Source organism: Colletotrichum lupini, chromosome 9, assembly GCF_023278565.1.
Source record: "Colletotrichum lupini chromosome 9, complete sequence".
Taxonomy (NCBI): Eukaryota; Fungi; Ascomycota; class Sordariomycetes; order Glomerellales; family Glomerellaceae; genus Colletotrichum; species Colletotrichum lupini.
The window spans coordinates 3,910,622-3,929,727 of record NC_064682.1 but is presented as its reverse complement, the minus strand read 5'-3'; the positions used below and the strand labels follow the sequence as shown (position 1 = coordinate 3,929,727).

Below are 19,106 nucleotides of genomic sequence, written 5' to 3'. Positions count from 1 at the left end.
ACAACTTCAAGGGTTCAATACTTGGGTGCAGTCAAAGCCATCAATTGGCAGTTTCTCTCGGCTTCCTGCCCATTGGCTTAATAGATGGCCTTCGGAGTGATGGATTGGTAGTCCGGCCCATTAGGAGGACCGGGCTCTGGCATCCCCATATAGCCCAACGGTCCATCCTTTGCTTCTACTCTCAGATCCATTGTCTCTAGATCAGAAGTTGTGACAACCGCATTGAATTCAACCCTCGGCTCGCCCTTTCGATCAGAAGGTGTGACAACCGCATCGACCTATCCCATCATCTTGAAGAGAACAGGACTCCCCAGAACCCTGGGCTCAATAACCGGCTTCTGGAGGTACGGCTCAGTGTAGGTAAGTGCAGGCTGAGGTTTTCCAGGCCACGCTTCTCCATCCTTCTGAGGCTCTGGCTTCGGGCCAACAACGCCAGAAACGCTCATGAAGATGTAATCGGCAAACTGGCTTCCATAATGCACGTAGCGACCTCCGTTGTTTTGGTCGAAAAGATCGCTCAGATTAAGGTCGCGGGTATTGTCATCAGTCTTGAGACCTTTTGGAATAGACACGCCAAGATGAAGGCCCATGTTCTTGGTAATATCACCACGGTCACACCAGTCAAAGACCCCTTCGGGAACCGGGACCATTTCTCGAACGTTTCCTCTTCGCTTACCGGTGCGATCTAACAGGAAGGACGAGAAGTCTGCGTCGTACATGTACAGAGCGACAGGATCTTTGACAGAGATTGTGACCGGGAGGGGACACTCTGTATCACGAGCCAGACGACAGACTTCGTTGACTGCGGCACCAATCTACAAATCGTTAGCCTCGAATAGTTCTCACCGAACAGCAACAGAGTCTCTCACAGTCGGGTCAGAATTCCTACTCGGATTACCATAGGCAGATCCATCTCCGCAAAGGGTAAGCATGTTGGTAATAGGTTCACCGTACACCAAGTCGGTCCTTGTGACAGTGGCTTGAGCAGCGATGTCAATCTCGGCACTAAGGCTGTTGTTGATTTGGATGAGATGGGCAATGGTGCCAGTATTGGTGTGGCCATTCCACCTGTTATAGATGTTGTATTTACCTTCGTCGTCCACTAGGTGATCTCCTTTAATCTCATGTGCAAAATCAGGGTTCAGCTTCTTATAAATGTTGAGGATCTTGTTGTTTCTCTCATGCTTTTGGGTTGCTGGGTTCCTAATGGGAGTTTCGGTCAGAATGGGATTATACTTCACAAGTTCTTCCCAATACTAGTCATCAGTCAGTACAAAGATCATCCTTGTAAAGAAGAATTGGCTGCAACTTACCTCTGGACCTTCGCAAGTGAAGCTCACAATCTGAACATCTCCATCAACCTTTTTGGTAGGAGTTTTGCTATTGGGGCAGTACTGTTTGGCTATCGGGGCAGTAGCCCACTTTTCTAGCCAATCAGCGCCTGACGTCTTAACTTTAAATTCCTCTGCCCCGCTGCACCTGCCTACGGGCTATTTAGCGCACCTCTGCTCTGTTCCGCCGCACTTACGTAAGGTAGTAGCGCGCCTACGAGCTATATAAAGCAACTGCCCACGGTTGTAACTACCCACGGTCGCAATTACCCATTTCCGATCAAAATCGCCTAGTTTTAATTATAATTTCCTGATTATAATTATAACTACTGACTAAGGTAAACAACGGCAATTGCGACCATGGGCAATTGCGACCGTGGGTAATTGCGACCGTGGGCAATTGCGACCGTGGGTAATTGTGACCGTGGGTAGTTGCCTCATGTGGCTCGTAGGCGCGCTGCTACCTTACGTAAGTGCGGCGCTGACGGCTGGGTGTGGGGTAGGGTCCAAGCTTCTATATAGAGGTCCCTCATTGGCTAGAAAAGTGGGTTACTGCCCCGATAGCCAAACAGTACTGCCCCAATAGCAAAACTCTTTGGTAGACCATTCCAAGTATTCGTCCATCACCCAACGATCCTCCCTTTGTCGAGGTACCTCAACAACTTCATCCTCCCCCGTCTGCTCGTTCTTCTTATGGAACTTCAGAATCTCAGGATCCAAGCGTCCTGGAGGAGCCCGCTGGTTCTCCGGATCCTCTGCGTATGCCCATCGAGCGTCATCCGTAGGCTGCTTGATTCTGACCTGATGACCGTTTAGACGAGTGCATAGAAGGCTGGTAATTAACTTGCATTCAGAGGGAAGCCAACCCAAGTGATGGGTACAGCAGGCAGAGACGAGTTGTAGGCAAAGTGACGAGGGTTAAAGAACTGAGTAAGAATCTTCCTCCCTGGGAGTCTGCCTGCTATCTCGTCACCGAACCAGCCATCAACAGTCTTGGACCATCTGTCAAGCTGTTCATCCTCAAAATCATCCAAGAAAGCAGGAGGATGGAACTTGTCGAGCTTTTTGAGTTCAGACATATCGGCGGAGAACTGACAACAGTGAAGATGAAAGGACTACGTGAGAAGCGGAAGTTAACTTGTGAAATGAAGTGCATATCTAAAGAGAAATGCCTTTGCTCTATCTTCTGGACATGCTCGAATACTTTGAAAGTAACAATCTTCCTACAATTGGCCGGAAACAATGTTCCGAGCTATGTGATACACCATGCAGACATTTGTTCCAGATTTTCAAGTCTGGCCGCTCTGAGGCTGGCTGAGATCGAACGGCTGATGAACCTAGCCTACTGCATTTTTTGTCATCTAACAAGCTCGTATTGAGACACAGTCGTTGACTCTGATATGTCTCATCATCCCATAGCGTACGTTGACGAATCATACTCTCATCGAGAGTTGATACTGCAAGACAGAGGCTTACGTCGTCACAAGCCTTTACCCATGTTGGGAAAGGTTATGTCCGGTCCATAGTCTGGTGCGTGCGGGGAATCGCCGATGTTTTTGGTTGCATATCATAAACCACCTCACAAGCTAATGAATGGGCCGAACCTAGCCTCTGACGGAAATGGAATTCAGCCTCTCTAGAGCAAGCCACAAAAGGCTCGTTTGCTCATCGGACACATTCAACTGGTTACGAAGATTCTGCTCAGAGGACATTCGCATATTTGAATCACACACTAGCGTTTCTTAAGGCACTGCACATCTGTATCGCCGGCTTCAATTGCCTCTAGAGTGAGACGTGATGTGATGAAGCTTGATGAGGTTGCTTCCAGTGTATCAGCTGTCTCACCAATGCACTTGGCTACTCGCGTTCTTTTGCCCTGTTCCGGTAGACATCCAGAGTTTTGAACTCAATATAAATCTTCAAGCGCTCCTTGCCACACTTTTGCAGCAACTATTGTCCCATCACTCACACAAGACACAATGACTGACCCTAAGCGTGGGAACCATGAAGATATCAACCAGAAACTCTGGTATCGAAAGTTCATTCGTGGAATAAAGCCACAGACAAAAGAGCCGTATCCTGATGAAGACACGCCCGCCACGCCTGAACAACTCAATGACGACTTCATCGATTATTGGGGCAAACGCCTAAAGACCGATGAGGCGTTCAGGAAGCACAACACGTACAATGAGCTGATGACCCAGTTTTGGAGTAAGTGAAACTTTCCCGTCAGGACTGATTGACTCTAACGTTAGGCAGATGATCCAGAAATAATCCTACAGACTTACGCCGTTGCAGACGGTCAAACAGTCCCAAGGAACAAACAGAAGTCATGGTTCAGATCCGAGCTTCGTTTCATCTCCGTCATATTTCCCACTGATGCAAACCATAAGAAAGATGGCAAGGCACCAATCGGGTCTGTTTCGTGGGCGCCCTGGTTTGTGCTTATAGCAGCGTAAGTAAACGGGTCAACAGTTTGCCATCTTTCCGGCTAACACTTCAGCTCCTCTTTCATCGACTCCAAAAAGGATATCCTCCACATCATGAGTTGGTCGCGTGATGATGGCCAATTCAGGTACTATGCTGTAGGTTGAAGTTCATTTCCTGTTAAGTGTTCAAAGTTGATTGAGATGGTAGCGCGATCTTATCATGAATGATGAAGCCAGAACGCAGCACGGCTGGGTATATCTCTGCTCTTCGATGGATGCTTTCGATGCTCCAGGCAAGGCATACCTGGGTCCTTTAAATGGTCATGTTAATGGAGGAATCGTCATGAAAGAGATACACAAGTAAGTTATCATCGGGCTGATATTAACCAAGTCGCTTGCTGACGCGGTTTACAGGCCTTGGATGCATTGGCTTGTTGGAGGTAGAGGAGTGACAGATCTTCTTGATAAAGAGCTCAGTTCAAAGCTTAAGGAAGCGAGATGGCTCACCTATCCTGGATTTCCCCCTCTCTACGGTGCAAGTGTGCAATCTGGTGAGACTTTCGAAAGAATAGTGCTGGATTCTGCCAGAGTCTGGTTTACCAGCCGACGGAACAAAGATTTTTTGACGGAGAAAGGAGAGACTAAAACATGCCCGGATAATATCCAGCGTTGGGCAGCGCACTTTTTCCTGACGACCAATATCAACATCGCTGCTACATCCAACAATGCCAACATTGTACCATCGGATCACTTCTTCAGCTATGAAATGCTCAGAGGATACAGCGATCTTCTGGTAAGTTATTTTCCATTCCACTACCACTTGGTCTCGCCAAAAAGGCACACCCTTTGTAGTATACTTATTGACAATTCCAGCCCAATCGAAGTCTTGATGACGACAAATGGCTAGCTGCCCATATACTCGAGGAGACTCCAGCTGCATTGACGGCTTGGAACAAAGAACATTTCAAAAAGGATAAAAATAAGTACCTGACTCAAGAGCAATGGTTTAGAAGGTACTCCATTTCATCTTTCAAGTATGATGGGCCGTCTTATCTCTGGGCTTCGCGGGAACTCAAGCTCTGCACCTTACAGGAGGTGGCCAATGTGAAAGACGCACAACTTGTTGTTCCAGCGAACAGCCTTTCCGGTGGGATCTTCATGGGAACTCTCGAAAATGGCAAAGAGGATATTAATGGAGGAGCCCCAGTCAACTTCGCCGTTCAGCAATGGGGCGAAGGGGATAATCCTTGGGTTATCCTTCAAAGCTCTGTGGATGATGCGCATGGCGTATGGACTGCTCAGAAGATGTTCTTGGGAAATGACAAAGACTCGGCACGATGTCAACTCTTTTCCGAGAAAACCTTCAACGCCTTGCAGATGGTTGACTTTTGGAATCCGATTTATTCCTGGAGACGTCTCAAGTTGATGCAGTACATCCCCGTCGAGGCCGAACTCTTGGATACGCCGACAACCGACCCAATTACCGGTGAATCTGTGTACAGTTACAGCCTCGAGGAAAACTTCATCGATGCTGTCCGGAAGAGGATGGCCGACAAAGGGGACCTGGACAAACTTCAAGACGAATGGCCAGAGGCTGAGTTCCTGTGCAACTTAGACAAACCCCTCATTGAGCATCAAATTCGGATTTCCAACTACACCAACAAAGTGGCGGAGAACTTGAACGAGGCGACCTGGATTCTGGAGTATTTGAAGCTTGCCGAGTCTCGACGACGGATGTTTCGTCCGATGCCAATGAACTTTTTCGGCAGCAATATTCCATACTGCCTGGCCATGCCGTTCAACGATCCATGGCTGGAGATGACTGAACAGGCTTCCGTACGACAAATTCCTGAACGGGGTGTTGACGTCTTGAAGGCCTGGCTGGGATCGCTGGCTGTTAGCGATCCAAAGGTTATCCCCAATCAGAGTCTTGGGGATCTCAACAAACTCATTAGTGACCGTGCCGAAAGTGGCGCAGATGGTTTGCCGGTTAAACTCTTGCCTAGACCGTCGACGATGCGAATGGCTTGTCAGCGTTACATTGCGGTATCGAATCCTGAGACGTCAGAACGGCCTCATAGTTGTCCTTTCATGACGGGAGAACACTTAGCTTCTTTGCACACATCAGTGAAAGCTTAAATTTAGCTATTATTGACGACGTTATATTATTGAAGCACCCAAAGAAGAAGTTGATAATGCGACGCATTCCAGCGCGTGATGACCTTCGTTTCATACTCTGTTCTTTTGAACTAGCTAGAAGTGGCCTTTAGTGCGCGTAATGATCACTTCAATTAGCAACGGCCCAAATCCGACCTCGCCGGCAGTCTGAAATCCAAGACCTTTGAACCACAAGTCGAGCTCGACTTGAACACTTGTCCGGCCCTAGGTTGAATGCTACCGTTACTGTTACTCCAAATCTTGCAATGATTATTAAAGCGCTCTAGAAGCCGTGGCTTCAAAAATTGGCTTGTTGTTCTTCTTTCTCAGCATCAGCAGTTTAAGGACACTCTTACATGGACCTTGAACCGCTGACAAACATGGAGTACACTCGCTTGTACAACTATGCTCTACCTCTTAAGAAGATCAAAACATGAATTGGAACGTATTGAGATGATGCGTATTTGAGAAACCATCGGGTTTTGGCCAATCACCACATTTGTGATCTGGGCCGAGTACGAAGCTGTTAGTGACGACAATGGTATTGTCAAGTACATGCGCCCATTTTGCAAAACCTCATATCGACCATATGTCTACCCCCTAGATTAGATTGGAGGCCTCAGCAGTGACTACGTACTGCAACGTTGATTGGCTCAAAATATCAAAACATGTAGGTCTGACATTGGATGGGTGCGCCCATTTGCTGTATCAAAAGCTACGTGTATTAATATGATTCTTGCATCTTCCCGTTGTTATATCGATACCTCGTGTTGTAAGATCCGTAGATATAGGGTCAAGTTACCCAAATTTGGTAAGACTACGCTGACAAGTCAGCCGTGAAACCTCAACGACTTCTTGTCATCAGAAAGTAGCTTGACTGAAGCAAACTTATTCATCCATGCATGTGATGTTTCGAAGATGCCTGCTCGAGTAATGATAGAGAATGAAGAGGAAATATAAATGTCTGTATGAAAGAAAGACATTTTTCACGCTTTTACGATACGGAAGTACTCACTCGAGTAGCACAGTGAATGGCTGGTGGAGATTTCGTCCGACATGAGCTCTCAAGGCAAGGCAAAAACCGCCGCATCACGAACGCTCTGCTCACTGTACGGAGACCGCCAGCATCGATTCACTTCAATGTTTTTCAGCATTTATATAAACAATCTTGAAGCAATAGAACCAATCCCTTTTTCTCTCTTACAATCATCATCAAGAACGTTACAGATTCCTCAAACAGCCAAACCATCAAAAGCACAAAGCACACACAACATCAGTCATCAAGACCGAAGCCCACAACCCCAGAACTGAACTCAACACAATGTCCAGAAGCGGCCGCAGCTCCAACAACGGGGACACACCCCCACGCCGTCTCTCCCCAGGAAACATGAACGGCTTCTCCGTCCTAGACGCATACTGGCACATGAACCAGAACGCCGCCCGCAACAACGCAGCTTTTACCGGCAACGCCAACAACGGCGCAGGCTTCTCCGGGCCAACCTACGGCGGCGGTCCCAGTATCAACGGTGGCTCAACTAACATCCCCTTTCGCCCCTCCCCCAACGGCATGAATGGGATCAACGGGAGCAGACAGCAGAACCCCCTGACTCCAATGCGTCCTGCTCCTCGCAGCCCGCCGTTCACCCACGCCGGTATTGGCCGCGGCTCTCCTGGGCCTAATATGAGCGGCACAGGCTACGGTAGAGGTGGCCCCTCAAATGGCGGCGGATCAGCATTCATGTCTGGTACCGCCGGTCGAGGTCCCCGTGCCAGCGATGCGTACCGGAACAGTCCTGCTGCTCCATTTGGTGTACCGGGCGGCTATGGGCGGGGCGGCGGTGGTTCTCCTACCCAGAACGGTATGACCAACGGATATACCAACGGCTATACTAACGGCTATCGCTCCGATGACGAGAGCTCTAATGGTAGTCCTACCCGTAGTCCCAACGGTCAAGGCCGTGGACGTGGAGGCGGATACGGTGGAGGATATGGTCCCTATGGACCATACGGCCGCGGTGGCGGTGGTGTTGGCGGCGGCGGCCGGGGCGGTCCTTCCTACTAGACTTTAGTAACGGCACGAGCGTCTCCTGCTTGGGTTCGAGAGCCTAAGATGGGGCTCTTACTGGTGATATAGAAAAGGGGCAAAGTCAACAGCTCCTTCAGTATAAAGTTTGCATTCAACAGTAGGTAAAACTGGTTGCGAGACCGTAGACAGTCTAGCCGAATAGAAGTAAAATCCATCAACGTGAAAAACTCGCCACGTGTGTAAGTTTGTTGCGTTACTGAACTGTGTATTCACACAGTCAACTGAATACGCCATCAATCAAGCCCTATAGACCCCCTCAACTCCAACGTTGTCACCAGCTAGCAGGCGCCCGTCTAGGTCGACGGGTCAGGTCAAAGTGGCTGGGTGGTGGAGTGGTTTATGGTCAACAATCAATTACGCCCACAGCCTACTCGACGACAGGCTACCGAGATCCCGAGTTCGAGTCCCAGCATGAGCACCAAGAGATGTAGCCCCTAAATCGGCACCGGGGGGGTGAACTCTTTTTTTCGTCCCGGCTCCTTATAAGTAGGAGTAAGAGTGGTCTTTCTCTTTCCTTCTCTATAAGAAGACAATGATGATCGACATACGCATACGCACACTAACTAAGTACCTTTGCTTACTTGATGAGAGGTCGATCCTAAGGTTAGGCAAACGGACTGGGAAGTCTCTAGATTATGGAAACCCCATCCACGTTGGGTTTGCAGACTATGTCCCTCTAACGCATGAAGTTATTTCTGTATAATCAGCACTGCGTAGAACTAGGTATCCTTTCAAGACAACGCGTCTCCCGCCAGCAATGCAACAACAGTTCGTACCGCCCTCATCGGTCCCTCATTACCCTGAACAAATCTTTCAAAAACTTTGGACGCTGCTGCCAATGAACCGCGCTCGTCACCTAAATGCCCTAGCTGATGTTAGTCCAATACGTGACGTAAGGCAGCCTTGGGGGGTACTCACACTTGCCGGGCATGCCAATGACCAGTCCAACCTTGCTTTGCGCCTCACCCGTCCAGTCAAAATCAATCCGCCACTGTAATCTCAAACACGATGTTTCTTCCTTCACGGCACCCGGTATCGGAATCTCGTACGCTGTTCTTCCTAGATGAGGCAGCAGTACTGAACGAGGCAGGTTCTCAGTCCGGTTTTTGTCTGTGGCACCATCCGCATCTTGACTATTTTCTTCATCGTCGTCCTTTCTCCTTCGCTTTTTCCGTCGTGTCCGTATCCTCGCCACGCTCTGCGCCAGCTTTTCTTTGTCGCCAAGTTCGGTGTCGAGGGTATGCCAAACGTTCGCCCTCTCGACGGCGACTCTGTACCACTCGGACATGGCCCAAGTCACCACGCTGACGTTCCGGTTCATGTGAGTGTTGGAGCCTCCGTTTGTGACCTTTTCGACGAAAGGGCCGAGCTCCGCGACGGCTGCGGGGTCCAGGCGGGGTACTGCAAGCTCTTTGATTTGAAGGTTCTCCGTGTCGACAGTCATTTCCATCTTGGCCATGAAGAGACCCGCCGGATTAGCCGACCTAATAACGATGTTGTGTTTCCGTAGTAGAGGATCGGAATCGCTTTCCTTTGGCAGCATGTTCGTTGTCGCTGAAATTTCGAAGGGGGTAAAGGCTTGAAGGTATGGAAGCTCGTCGACGGCCGTCATCTGTATGGGGTGGTGCGAAGTAGGAGCAGGAAGTTTCTCTGGCTCTTCTTTTGGTATGGACAGCTGAGCTTGCCCTAGGGATCCAAACGAAAGCCATGATGTTGGTTTCATGGCCATGTCGAACCATCCTTGTGCAGCATCTGGCTTGGCTTCCTTCTCAGGTGGTACAAGGTGACGGCGGAGCAAGTCGAGGAGTTGATTTTGACGAGAGGGTCCCAAAGGCTGCACATCACCGGATCGGCGAGACTGCGCCTTATGTATTCGCTCGTTTTCATCAGTTGCAAGTTCCAGGTCGGCCTCTAACTTTGCGAGTTCCGCCTTAAGCGCGTCTCTCGTCTCCTTGAGCTCCGAGTAGGGATCAGGCACTGGTATTCCACGGGCCTCGTGTGTTCCGGAAGGGCCTGTTGTTGACCTTGTCTGTTTTTCCATCTGAGTCGGGCTCGTCTCTCGGGCAGCCCGTGCCATGGCCTTCTTGGAGGGATCCTGCGCCTTTTGAGAGAACTCGGGTGGTCGAAGAGGCGGTTGCTTCAGTGGCGAGCTCTTAGACGGTGAAGGGTTTCGCCGCTTCTTTTTTGAGGGTGTATCGTGGATGCCACGAGGAGGTGTCGTGACCACAGGGTCAGCCTGGCCCCTTTGCGTAGGGGTAGGCGGGAGTTCGGGCTCCTGATCGAGTTCAGGCTCAGGTTCGGGCTGGCGGGGAAGTGCACTTCCAAGGCCGGCGCCGTGGCGAGGGGGCGTGCGATTCAAGACGCGTCCAGCAAAAGGGTTGAAGTCCTCATCGTCGTTGGGTCCAGGTTCAGGAAGTGGTCTTGGAATGGGTATGCCACCAGATCGGCGTGGCCTAGACGCCAGAGCTCCGCTCACCCTCGATTCAAGAGCCATCCGCCGCGCTGGAGAGCCCAGGTTGGTTGATTCAACCGCAGTTGATCCCGACATATTACTCCTTGGGCGCGCAGGCCCTCTTTCTAAGAATCGCTCTGCCTGGCTCTCGGGTTGGGCGACTGGACCCTCGCCAGCTACATCTTGGGTAGTCGATTGCGTTGATGGGTTGCTGGAACCCGCCTTTGATGGGCTCAGACTTCGACTTCTTCTTCGCAGGATATCGGGATTCGTCCGGGACAGGCTTGCTCTAGTTGGCGACGCGAAGGAAGGTCTCCTGGGTATTCGCGATCGTGGTGGGGGAGGGTCCGGCGGAGTGGTCGATTCGTTATTGTCTTCGTCGCGTTCTCTGCTAAGGCGGGGAGAAACCCTCCGCCGCTTCGGCGCGGACTCTTCCATGCTCGATGGTCGTCTTGGGCTTTACTGAAGCATTTCAGCGTGGAGCTGGCAGCCCGAGTTGAATTTGCGGCGCTGGTAGTCGACCTTGGTAAGATGCGCGACGTTCTCGTCCAGCGGGTGCACAGGCGGCGCGTTGTGTACATGCGACTCCACCGCTTTCCTGATTGGGCGGACCTTGGGAAGTAAACAGGGGAGGTCCTCTTAGAGCTCCTTGAAGCGTATGTCTTAGTACAAGCATGCTCCAAATCTTGCCCAATGTCTACCGTATCTAAATTCAGTGTTCTATTTTTTGGTCTATAATGCTTATAGCACTATTGCGGCCATGCTTTCTCCGTTATTTACCAATGAAATAGTTGTTTGAACTTCCACTACAGGTCCCTTCCTGACCTCACATGGGTACGGAGCGCAAGTCCAGACGCGAGAGCACGTGATGATACTCTCATCTTACCTAAGCAACGAATTGAGACCGATGACGTCCGAGGCTTTGATGACCGCATTCCAATCGCCCTAGTCTCTCTCGCCTCTGCAGTGACAGCAGCCCGGCCTCACTCAACCCCAACAATGCCCATCTCCAAGCTTCAACCCACCTAGAACTGGACGTACCAACGGAGCACACCCAATATGTCAGCACCCGCCAGATTCCTCCCCCGCCTCCGGCCTCTCGTGCCGCGCATCGCCCGTGTGCCCCGAGGTGCCTTTGTCACGAGCCAGTCGCAAACCGGCCCGGCACCCATCGAGCCCTCTCAGACCCAAGCGCACCCGCTGGGCGCCTACTACGATGCGATCCTCAACGACCCTCAACCCATCCCCGATGTGAAGCCTGAGGAGCCCCCAAACTCCTCCATTCACAAACAGGAGCAAGGCCGTAAGACGTCGCCTCCCTCCCCAAGCCCAAGCCCAAACCCGAACCCAACCACCGAACCCGTTGCTGAAGCTCTCTCCGCACAGCCGGTGCCGACGCCGCCGCCGCAAACCGCGGCTGAGAAGGCCGCCATTGTCTTCGGCTCCGCCCTAGCCGGCCCTGCCGCGCGCCAGAAGCGTCTCGAGGAGCTGCGTTCCAAGAGCACGACGATAGCGGGGGTGGTTATTCCCCCGCGACCGGAAGAGCCGGATAACTGTTGCATGAGCGGCTGCGTCAATTGCGTGTGGGAACGGTACAGGGAGGAGATGGAAGACTGGTCGGCGGCGAATGCGGAGGCACAGCTAAAGTTGAAGGAGCAGCAAGGCGCGAGCGCGGATGATTCGAATACCATGGATGACGACGGCGGCGGTTCCGATACCAACTGGGTGCCGCAGGATCCCAAGATTGCGAAGAATATGTGGGACGAGAAGCTCTATGACGATGTCCCGGTAGGCATTCGAGAGTTCATGAAGACAGAGAAGAAGCTGAAAGCTGTACATGAAAAAGAAGGTACAACTGGAGGCTGAGGGTCACGGAACTTGGTCTATCGGTCCTTTCTACCTTCTTCTGTTTCGTCTCATAGCTTGCGTCGGAGGCAACCATCCTCAAAAGCCATTATCAGCGTCATCCATAGACATTTGTTACAATACACAATACCACGATCGTATTAGATTCCGAAAGCTGCGATGTCGGGATATTTACTCGCAAAGGCACCATCACATGCGCCCTTGCCGCCTTTCGGCTCAACTGTCGGCTCCTGCCTTGCTTCAAGATGTGGCCAAAGATAAGAAACTGGGGTTGGGGAAGAGAGCGTGAGGAGTGGCGCAACTGCCATCTAGGTCGATTCGTCACATCTCAAAGTTGAGGGATAAAATACGTCGTCGCAAAGGCCCTAATCCTTGCAAACTATTCGAGCAGAACTCTCAGTGTCAGATATCAACTGTTCGTTCTTGCCTTGACCTTATTGGTTTACATCGTTTTTCATCCCCATGCCGTCCCTTCTTCTTACATTTCGTCTCATTATTATACTTGCCTTCTTCAACTCACACTTCAGACTGCTTTCTTGTGTTCTCTTTCAATGTCTCCACGCCTGCGGCACTATAAAAGGGTCTCCCAACAGGATTGGAACGGCAGCCACGGTCCTCACAGCGGTGACTCGCTCCCGGGGATCATCGCAGACCCGAGTGGTCGCAGCCCATCACCAACAGTGAACATTCACAGGCTATTTGAATGCCTTTCCCAAAAGACCCCGTCACAATTGTTGCCCTGCCCATTGTTCTTTCTGGATTTTCTCCTCAAGTTCCTTTCACTGTCGTTGCTCCATGTCATTATCGTTGCTTTTTATCACTGCTCATTATCGTTTCCGTATTCGTTATGGTGTTTCGAATACGAACGACCTGGTTACGGAAAGTGATAAGAGACGGCTCCTGCCTTTATTAACTGCCGGCGCAAGCCTGCAAAACTTCAACGTCCCGTCTACAAGCTGGCCTTTGCCCTGCCTGCCGGATTCATCAAAGCCGACCTCATTAGGGTTTCTCAAACCCGAGGGATGAATGCGGATACTGACGACTAAGCACCTGAGGGTGTCAATGGTCACCTTTTAAGGTACTCATCCTCTTCCTCTTTTCCTCCTTTCCAGACTAACCATCTCACCACCACCAAAGATGGCATCCAGAGGCACAATCACTCCGCTGCCGGTCATCCGCGAGGAGGAGGGCTGGGAAGATGCCTCCTCCTCGTCGGATGACGACTACGATGAAGACGAGGACGAAAACCTCGATCCGCCGGAGGACCTGCTCCTCCCCCACGAGAGGGCTCGCCCGCCTTCTCCTCCCGCTCACTCGGCCCGACTCCGCCTCATCTACCACTCGAGGGCGTGGGAGACGCAGGTATACATGCTGAAGGATGGCAAGGCCCTCAAGGAGCGATCCTCCTACCAGAAGTTGAGCAAAGGATTCTTTGCTGCCGACGAGTTTGCGACGCTCCTCAGCCACTGGTCCAACGCGCTTCACGAGCAAGTCCAAGAGATCCTGGGAGTCGACCACCCCTACCTCTCGCGCCTCGTACTCCCGGCCGCGCCGCGCCAATTCAAGCTCATCAAAGGCATGGACGGCTCCAGCCACATTCCCGATCAGCTCATGGAACCGTTTCCCGAAATGCAAGGTAGACTCGTCATGCAGAGAATGCGACCGATCAAGCCGACCATCATCCGTATCATCATCGACCATACCGTCGGCCGCGACTTCCAGAAAGAGGCTCTCACAATGCCAGAGAACTACAATCTCCACCCGAAGATCTGGCTTGGCTTGGTGCAGCCGCCCGAGGTCAAAGAGATGCTCAAAGAACACCCGAATCTCGCGACGCGACCCGCCTACCTCGACCAGCTCCTCAAGTTCATCGGTCGCCCCGGCGTCCTCGAGCTCGCGCGCAAGATGGGTACCGCTCTCGCTATCATTCACCACGATCTACAGAAGGACGCCCGTAACGTCAAGTTCCGGCTCGCGTACGATCCAACGCAGGACAAGCCTCAGCTCTGGGTCTGTGGATTGGGGAACATGGACGATTTGGCGACTAATGGGAACGACGACGGCTTCGTGGGAGATCCGGCTGGATACATCTAGGAGAACGAGCGTTTCTTCCCGCGGCCTGGCGTTGGTCCTGGTATCTTTGACGCGTTCTGGGCGGCATACTTGATTGTCAGCGAGGCTATCATTCAGTGGAAGGAGGACATTTCGCCGGAGGGATCGTATCGGGATCAGGAGTTGAGAAAGTTGCTCATGGAGGCTCTAGTCGCGCGTCTGAAGACGCTCTAGGTTATGTTTGTGCCAAGCTTGGTCTTGAGCTTTGCTTTTTTGGGAGGATGATTGCTGCGTTTACGAGGGCAGGGGACACAAGGTTTATTGGGATTGATGAGTTATCGCCAAGGGATACCCAGAGCTTATGCAAAGACACGATAGTCTATGCCACTCAAGATGTGCCATACAGTGACCCATCGTATTGCGCCCAGAGACCATTTCTAAAGTAGGACGAAAGCGAGAATTTCATGAGACCGAGCATGTGAATTCGTACATGACCCGGTCAGGGCCAACAACCTACTCGTCTCTGAGGGGAGAGAATAGTCAACTAGCAGTCGAGAGCATAGCAGCAAACAGTCCCATCGGCTCTCGCGGCCAGGGTCGGGAAGGAGTGGGTCTAAATTGGCATGTCATCATATTCGAAGCTCTCCACATCGACAACTCTACATTGGGAAGACTCTCGTCGTTTCATGACTCGATGCTGACTGGGCAAAAGTTGAACGCGGCGACAGTCACAGCGTCGTTTTGGAGCCTGGAAATTATCGTCAAATCTTCAATGGCAAGTGGCAGTTGGCAGGGGATGAAAATTCAGCACCAAGCTCTTTCCTCACTTGGGACGGGAAGGAACTTTGGAAGGAGCGCAACACTTGATCCCTGCCATTTGAGAGTCACGCCGATTTTCATTGGTAAATAGACACCGGAAGAGGGCCCCTTCACCGAGAAAGACGGCGGGCTCCGAAGCCTCGGTATGATGTCCCTCGGTCAGCAGCCATTCACAAGCCACAGTCGGATGACTGGCATCCGGGGCGCAGCAGCCAGATCCATGCCAAAGTGGGTCTAAAGCAACCCGCTGGTCATCGCGGGGCTCGGGGCTCGCCAGACAAAATTTCTCTCCCAAGTGCCCGCCGCCATGGCCCATCCATCCTTGTTTGGATGGCGGGGTCCCCTTTTGCTCATCGATGGATGGAGGGGTCCTGGTAGGCCTGGCGCGCATCTTTTTTTTTTTTCTTCCGTCCTCGTCTCGCGTGTGAATAGCGGCAGTCTCTCTTTCTCACTGGCAGAAACCTTGGGTCCCATTTCTTCCCTACTTAAGCTTCTTTTCCACTTTAAACTCACCTTTCTGTATATTTCCTCCCCCTCCGGAATATTCACGATCCATCTCTCCCGTTCTCTTTCTTCTTCTCTACATCCTCTCAAATACCAGACGTCAGAGACATCTCCAAATCTGCAGCATTCCTCCTACCCCGCAGTACACCCCGTCCACCGGCCGAATTCGAGTCAAAGAACCCCTCCAAACACCGCAAAAATGGTCGAAAAGCTCTACGTCACGTACAACGATGTATGTTTTTCCTTCCTTCTTCCAGACCCCTAGTGCTATTACTTTCTTATTCCAGTGGTCTCCGTGTTCGTGCAAGGTGTCGCAAAACATGGGCTAACAGATGTTCTTCTTCTTCCAGGTGCACAACCTCTGCCAGGAGTCCGCCGTCAAGATCCTCGAGACCTTCCAACCCCAGCTCATCATCGCAATCGGCGGCGGTGGCTACGTTCCCGCCCGTATCCTCCGTTCCTTCCTGAAGAAGCCCGGCAACCCCAACATCCCCATCCAGGCCATCGGTCTCTCCCTGTACGAGAGCCTTCCCGAGACCTTCGGCGGCAACTCTACCCCTGGCGTCCCCGAGGTCCCTGGCACAAAGGTCACCCGCACGCAATGGCTTGACCTGACCGCTATCGGCGAGATGGAGAACCTCGTCGGCAAGCGCATCTTGATTGTCGACGAGGTCGACGACACCCGCACCACCCTTGAGTACGCCGTCAAGGAGCTGGAGAAGGACGTTGAGGCTGCTAGCCAGCGCCTCGGCAAGGGCCAGAAGACTGAGTTTGGTATCTTTGTTCTGCACGTGAGTCATATCCCCATATCAATCGCAAATCGAGTTCGAGTTCAAACGTATTGACGTAACGGAATACAGAACAAGGACAAGGCGAAGAAGGGCACCCTTCCCTCCGACATGATGACCTCAGGTCACTACCTCGCCGCCCGCACCGTCGGCGACGTCTGGATCAACTACCCCTGGGAGGCCATCGACATTGCCGAGCACGACCGCCACGCGGCCGAGGCTCTCGCTGCGCGCCAGTAAACCCAAGGAGAGACTTTAGCATACGAGTAACATGAGAACGTGACGACGATGAGGGGCGAGGAGGATAGACGGACGGGGCTGTTTGGCGAAAGAAAGCCAGCATAGGGCGTATAAAAGGATACCAAGAGGGGTCATGCCGTCGAGCTGCCCACAAGCATACACATCACCAATGATATTTCAAAGTTATTTATTTCTGGACCTTCAGGCTTCTGACCCATGGCTGGGGGCGGCCACGGTTGGGGGCAGTGACTGACATGCTACATCAACAGCTTTGGAGATCTTTAAACATCAACGAGACAAGGCCGACGTCCTGAGCTGTCTTGCCTACAATTCTTGAGCAGCAGTATCTAGCCACACGATGGTCATTTACGCCCCTAGATGCTCAACCCACCAGACATGATCATAACATGCACAAAAATCGAGTTTTACCACATTCGACCAAGTAAAACGTCGATTCAATCAAAGACCTGCCTCCCATACGCTTGCTAAACTTTACAGACACTTCAAACGAGAAAAGATCCCCCCACTCGAAGCAGAAGCCCCGAGCATGTTCCATCACATCTCTCAAGCCAACTCCGTCTCGATAACACTCTCAACCGCTTGCACCGGCCTCCAAATCTTCACAACCCGCAGTCCCGCCGCCGCAATCAACTCCCGCCACTGCGCCTCCGTCCTCTCGGCCGACGCCAGCCCCGCCATCATAATCATATCCGTTGCTGTCACCTTCGAAAGCGGCGCCCTCTCGCTGATCAAGCTCTCGTGGATCAACAGCCTCGAGTAGCCCCTCTCCATGGCGCTCGCGATATTCTTGAGGATATCCACCGCCGTGGCGTCAGGCCAGTCGTGCAGCACGTTATGCAAGAAGTACGCTCTCGCCCCGCGCAGCGGCTGTGGCGTAAAGAAGTCGTGCGCCTGGATCGTGAAGGCAGAATCGGGCTTGACATCCTTCAGAAAATCGGGCAAGTCCTGCAGGATGAGATGCCGCGCGGGAACCTGTGGGTGCCGAACATGAAATTTTCTCAAATCATGGCCCTTCCCGCCGCCGATATCAACAACCAACGGCCTCTCCGGGATCGCGCCCTCGACGATCTTGCCCGTGGGATACACCTCGGTCCACGCCGTGAGGTTATCCCGCGAATGGCACTCCATGACATCGTTGAAGTCGGACGTGAGCAGCGGGTTCGTGCCGACGTACTTGAAGAAGACGGCGTCGGGCCCGCGCCAGTGCTGGAAGTTGCAGTCGTTCTTGTCCGTCGGGTTCCGGTACCTGTTCTTCTTGAGGTAGTACGGCAGCGAGCGGAACATTGGGTTCGTCAGCTCGCCGTAGAAGCCGCCGTACATGGCCGGCAGAGGCGCGTCTTCGCCGAGGGCCTGGGCCCAGGGCGTGCGGGCGTAGGTGTCGAGGTCTGTTTCTATGACGAGGCGTTGGCCTGCTATTGCCCTCATCATGCGGCCTGTTTTTACCAGGTCAGTCTGTTTCTCATGGCTGAACGGGATTTTGGATGTTCTTGACGTACGGATGAGGTGCTCGTCGGCGCCGGTCAGCTTTGAGAGCTTGGTACAGGTAATGGGTTTACCACCAGCCTCGTGCCACTTTTTGAATACGCCAGCGTCGATGAGCGTCTTGATCGCCGCGTTCCCGCCGCCCTTGACCACGATGTGATCCCACGCGATATCCCACGGCGTCTGGACTTTTCTCAACGCATCATACAACGCATCTCTGGCTCGTATCCTCTCCGCCTTATCCGCGAAGCTCTCCCCGTTGATGTCCTGAAGACTTGCAATCAACGCGTCTGCAGTAGCCATCCCTGCAAGTGTATACAGTGTTTGCTATAATGAAGTTGACGATGGGCCAAAGTTGCTGTTGCTGAAGAATGACAAAGCTGCAGAATACCAAGCTTTGGGAAGAGGACCTTACCGACGACGCTGACGACCGTTTTAATACCAAACCCGTTTGCCCCCAAGGCTCCGTCATGCTGCACACTGCGTGCCCGCCAAGCGAGGTGGCTCTCAATAGTCTCTCGGCTCTCTTCTCCAGGAACAATCGTAACTGCAGTCCACAATATCACCAAAAAACCCTCCAACCCCCGGTTCCAACAATCACTTTCACGATATGCATCCCAACGGCACAGCAGGCAAACGAATCTCACAACCCACTGCCCACCCCCCCCTCCCCCCATGTTCCCGCTGCAGGCCTCGATTCGACGGGTATTTCGACCGGGTTTCTGGGGGCGCTTAGAAGACAGAGCAGGAAGCAAACATCCCGCGGCGAGCCAAAGCACGCAAGGCTCCCGGACTCTTCAAGCAGCTGTGCCGTCTGCGCCTCTACAAGCAGCTTGACAGTTCTGAAAGACAGGCAAACATGCAGGCAGCAGGCTCCGC

General features: G+C 52.3%; 8 protein-coding genes across 8 annotated transcripts, besides 2 other annotated features; 5 read left to right on the top strand and 3 right to left on the bottom strand.

Annotated features, from left to right (window-relative positions):
• Positions 1–278: 278 nt before the first annotated feature.
• Positions 279–1,955, bottom strand: CLUP02_16993 (uncharacterized protein; the record flags this gene model as incomplete). Its single annotated transcript, XM_049295909.1, has 4 exons — positions 279–815; positions 870–1,256; positions 1,314–1,380; positions 1,936–1,955. 4 exons carry the CDS (start codon positions 1,953–1,955, stop codon positions 279–281), a joined length of 1,011 nt encoding a protein of 336 aa, XP_049153056.1.
• Positions 1,956–3,310: 1,355 nt separating this feature from the next.
• CLUP02_16992 (uncharacterized protein) lies at positions 3,311–5,899 on the top strand (the record flags this gene model as incomplete). The annotated part of the gene is made up of 6 exons (XM_049295908.1): positions 3,311–3,542; positions 3,591–3,786; positions 3,835–3,916; positions 3,969–4,120; positions 4,175–4,553; positions 4,634–5,899. The coding sequence occupies 6 exons, from the start codon at positions 3,311–3,313 to the stop codon at positions 5,897–5,899; spliced, it is 2,307 nt and encodes a 768-aa protein (XP_049153055.1).
• Positions 5,900–7,238: 1,339 nt separating this feature from the next.
• CLUP02_16991 (uncharacterized protein) lies at positions 7,239–7,979 on the top strand (the record flags this gene model as incomplete). The annotated part of the gene is made up of 1 exon (XM_049295907.1): positions 7,239–7,979. One exon carries the CDS (start codon positions 7,239–7,241, stop codon positions 7,977–7,979), a length of 741 nt encoding a protein of 246 aa, XP_049153054.1.
• Positions 7,980–8,734: 755 nt separating this feature from the next.
• On the bottom strand, positions 8,735–10,893 carry CLUP02_16990 (uncharacterized protein; the record flags this gene model as incomplete). The annotated part of the gene is made up of 2 exons (XM_049295906.1): positions 8,735–8,868; positions 8,922–10,893. 2 exons carry the CDS (start codon positions 10,891–10,893, stop codon positions 8,735–8,737), a joined length of 2,106 nt encoding a protein of 701 aa, XP_049153053.1.
• Positions 10,894–11,514: 621 nt separating this feature from the next.
• On the top strand, positions 11,515–12,321 carry CLUP02_16989 (oxidoreductase-like protein; the record flags this gene model as incomplete). Its single annotated transcript, XM_049295905.1, has 1 exon — positions 11,515–12,321. The coding sequence occupies one exon, from the start codon at positions 11,515–11,517 to the stop codon at positions 12,319–12,321; it is 807 nt and encodes a 268-aa protein (XP_049153052.1).
• Positions 12,322–13,458: 1,137 nt separating this feature from the next.
• CLUP02_16988 (uncharacterized protein) lies at positions 13,459–14,415 on the top strand (the record flags this gene model as incomplete). The annotated part of the gene is made up of 1 exon (XM_049295904.1): positions 13,459–14,415. The coding sequence occupies one exon, from the start codon at positions 13,459–13,461 to the stop codon at positions 14,413–14,415; it is 957 nt and encodes a 318-aa protein (XP_049153051.1).
• Positions 14,416–15,895: 1,480 nt separating this feature from the next.
• CLUP02_16987 (phosphoribosyl transferase) lies at positions 15,896–16,724 on the top strand (the record flags this gene model as incomplete). The annotated part of the gene is made up of 3 exons (XM_049295903.1): positions 15,896–15,928; positions 16,047–16,487; positions 16,557–16,724. 3 exons carry the CDS (start codon positions 15,896–15,898, stop codon positions 16,722–16,724), a joined length of 642 nt encoding a protein of 213 aa, XP_049153050.1.
• A 216-nt stretch (positions 16,725–16,940) lies between these two features.
• Positions 16,941–16,959: a sequence feature (Short protein (CLUP02_16986, UQC91451.1) was converted to a misc_feature.).
• Positions 16,960–16,993: 34 nt separating this feature from the next.
• Positions 16,994–17,061: a sequence feature (Short protein (CLUP02_16986, UQC91451.1) was converted to a misc_feature.).
• Positions 17,062–17,288: 227 nt separating this feature from the next.
• Positions 17,289–18,530, bottom strand: CLUP02_16985 (O-methyltransferase; the record flags this gene model as incomplete). Its single annotated transcript, XM_049295902.1, has 2 exons — positions 17,289–18,178; positions 18,242–18,530. The coding sequence occupies 2 exons, from the start codon at positions 18,528–18,530 to the stop codon at positions 17,289–17,291; spliced, it is 1,179 nt and encodes a 392-aa protein (XP_049153049.1).
• Between the last annotated feature and the right edge of the window lie 576 nt (positions 18,531–19,106).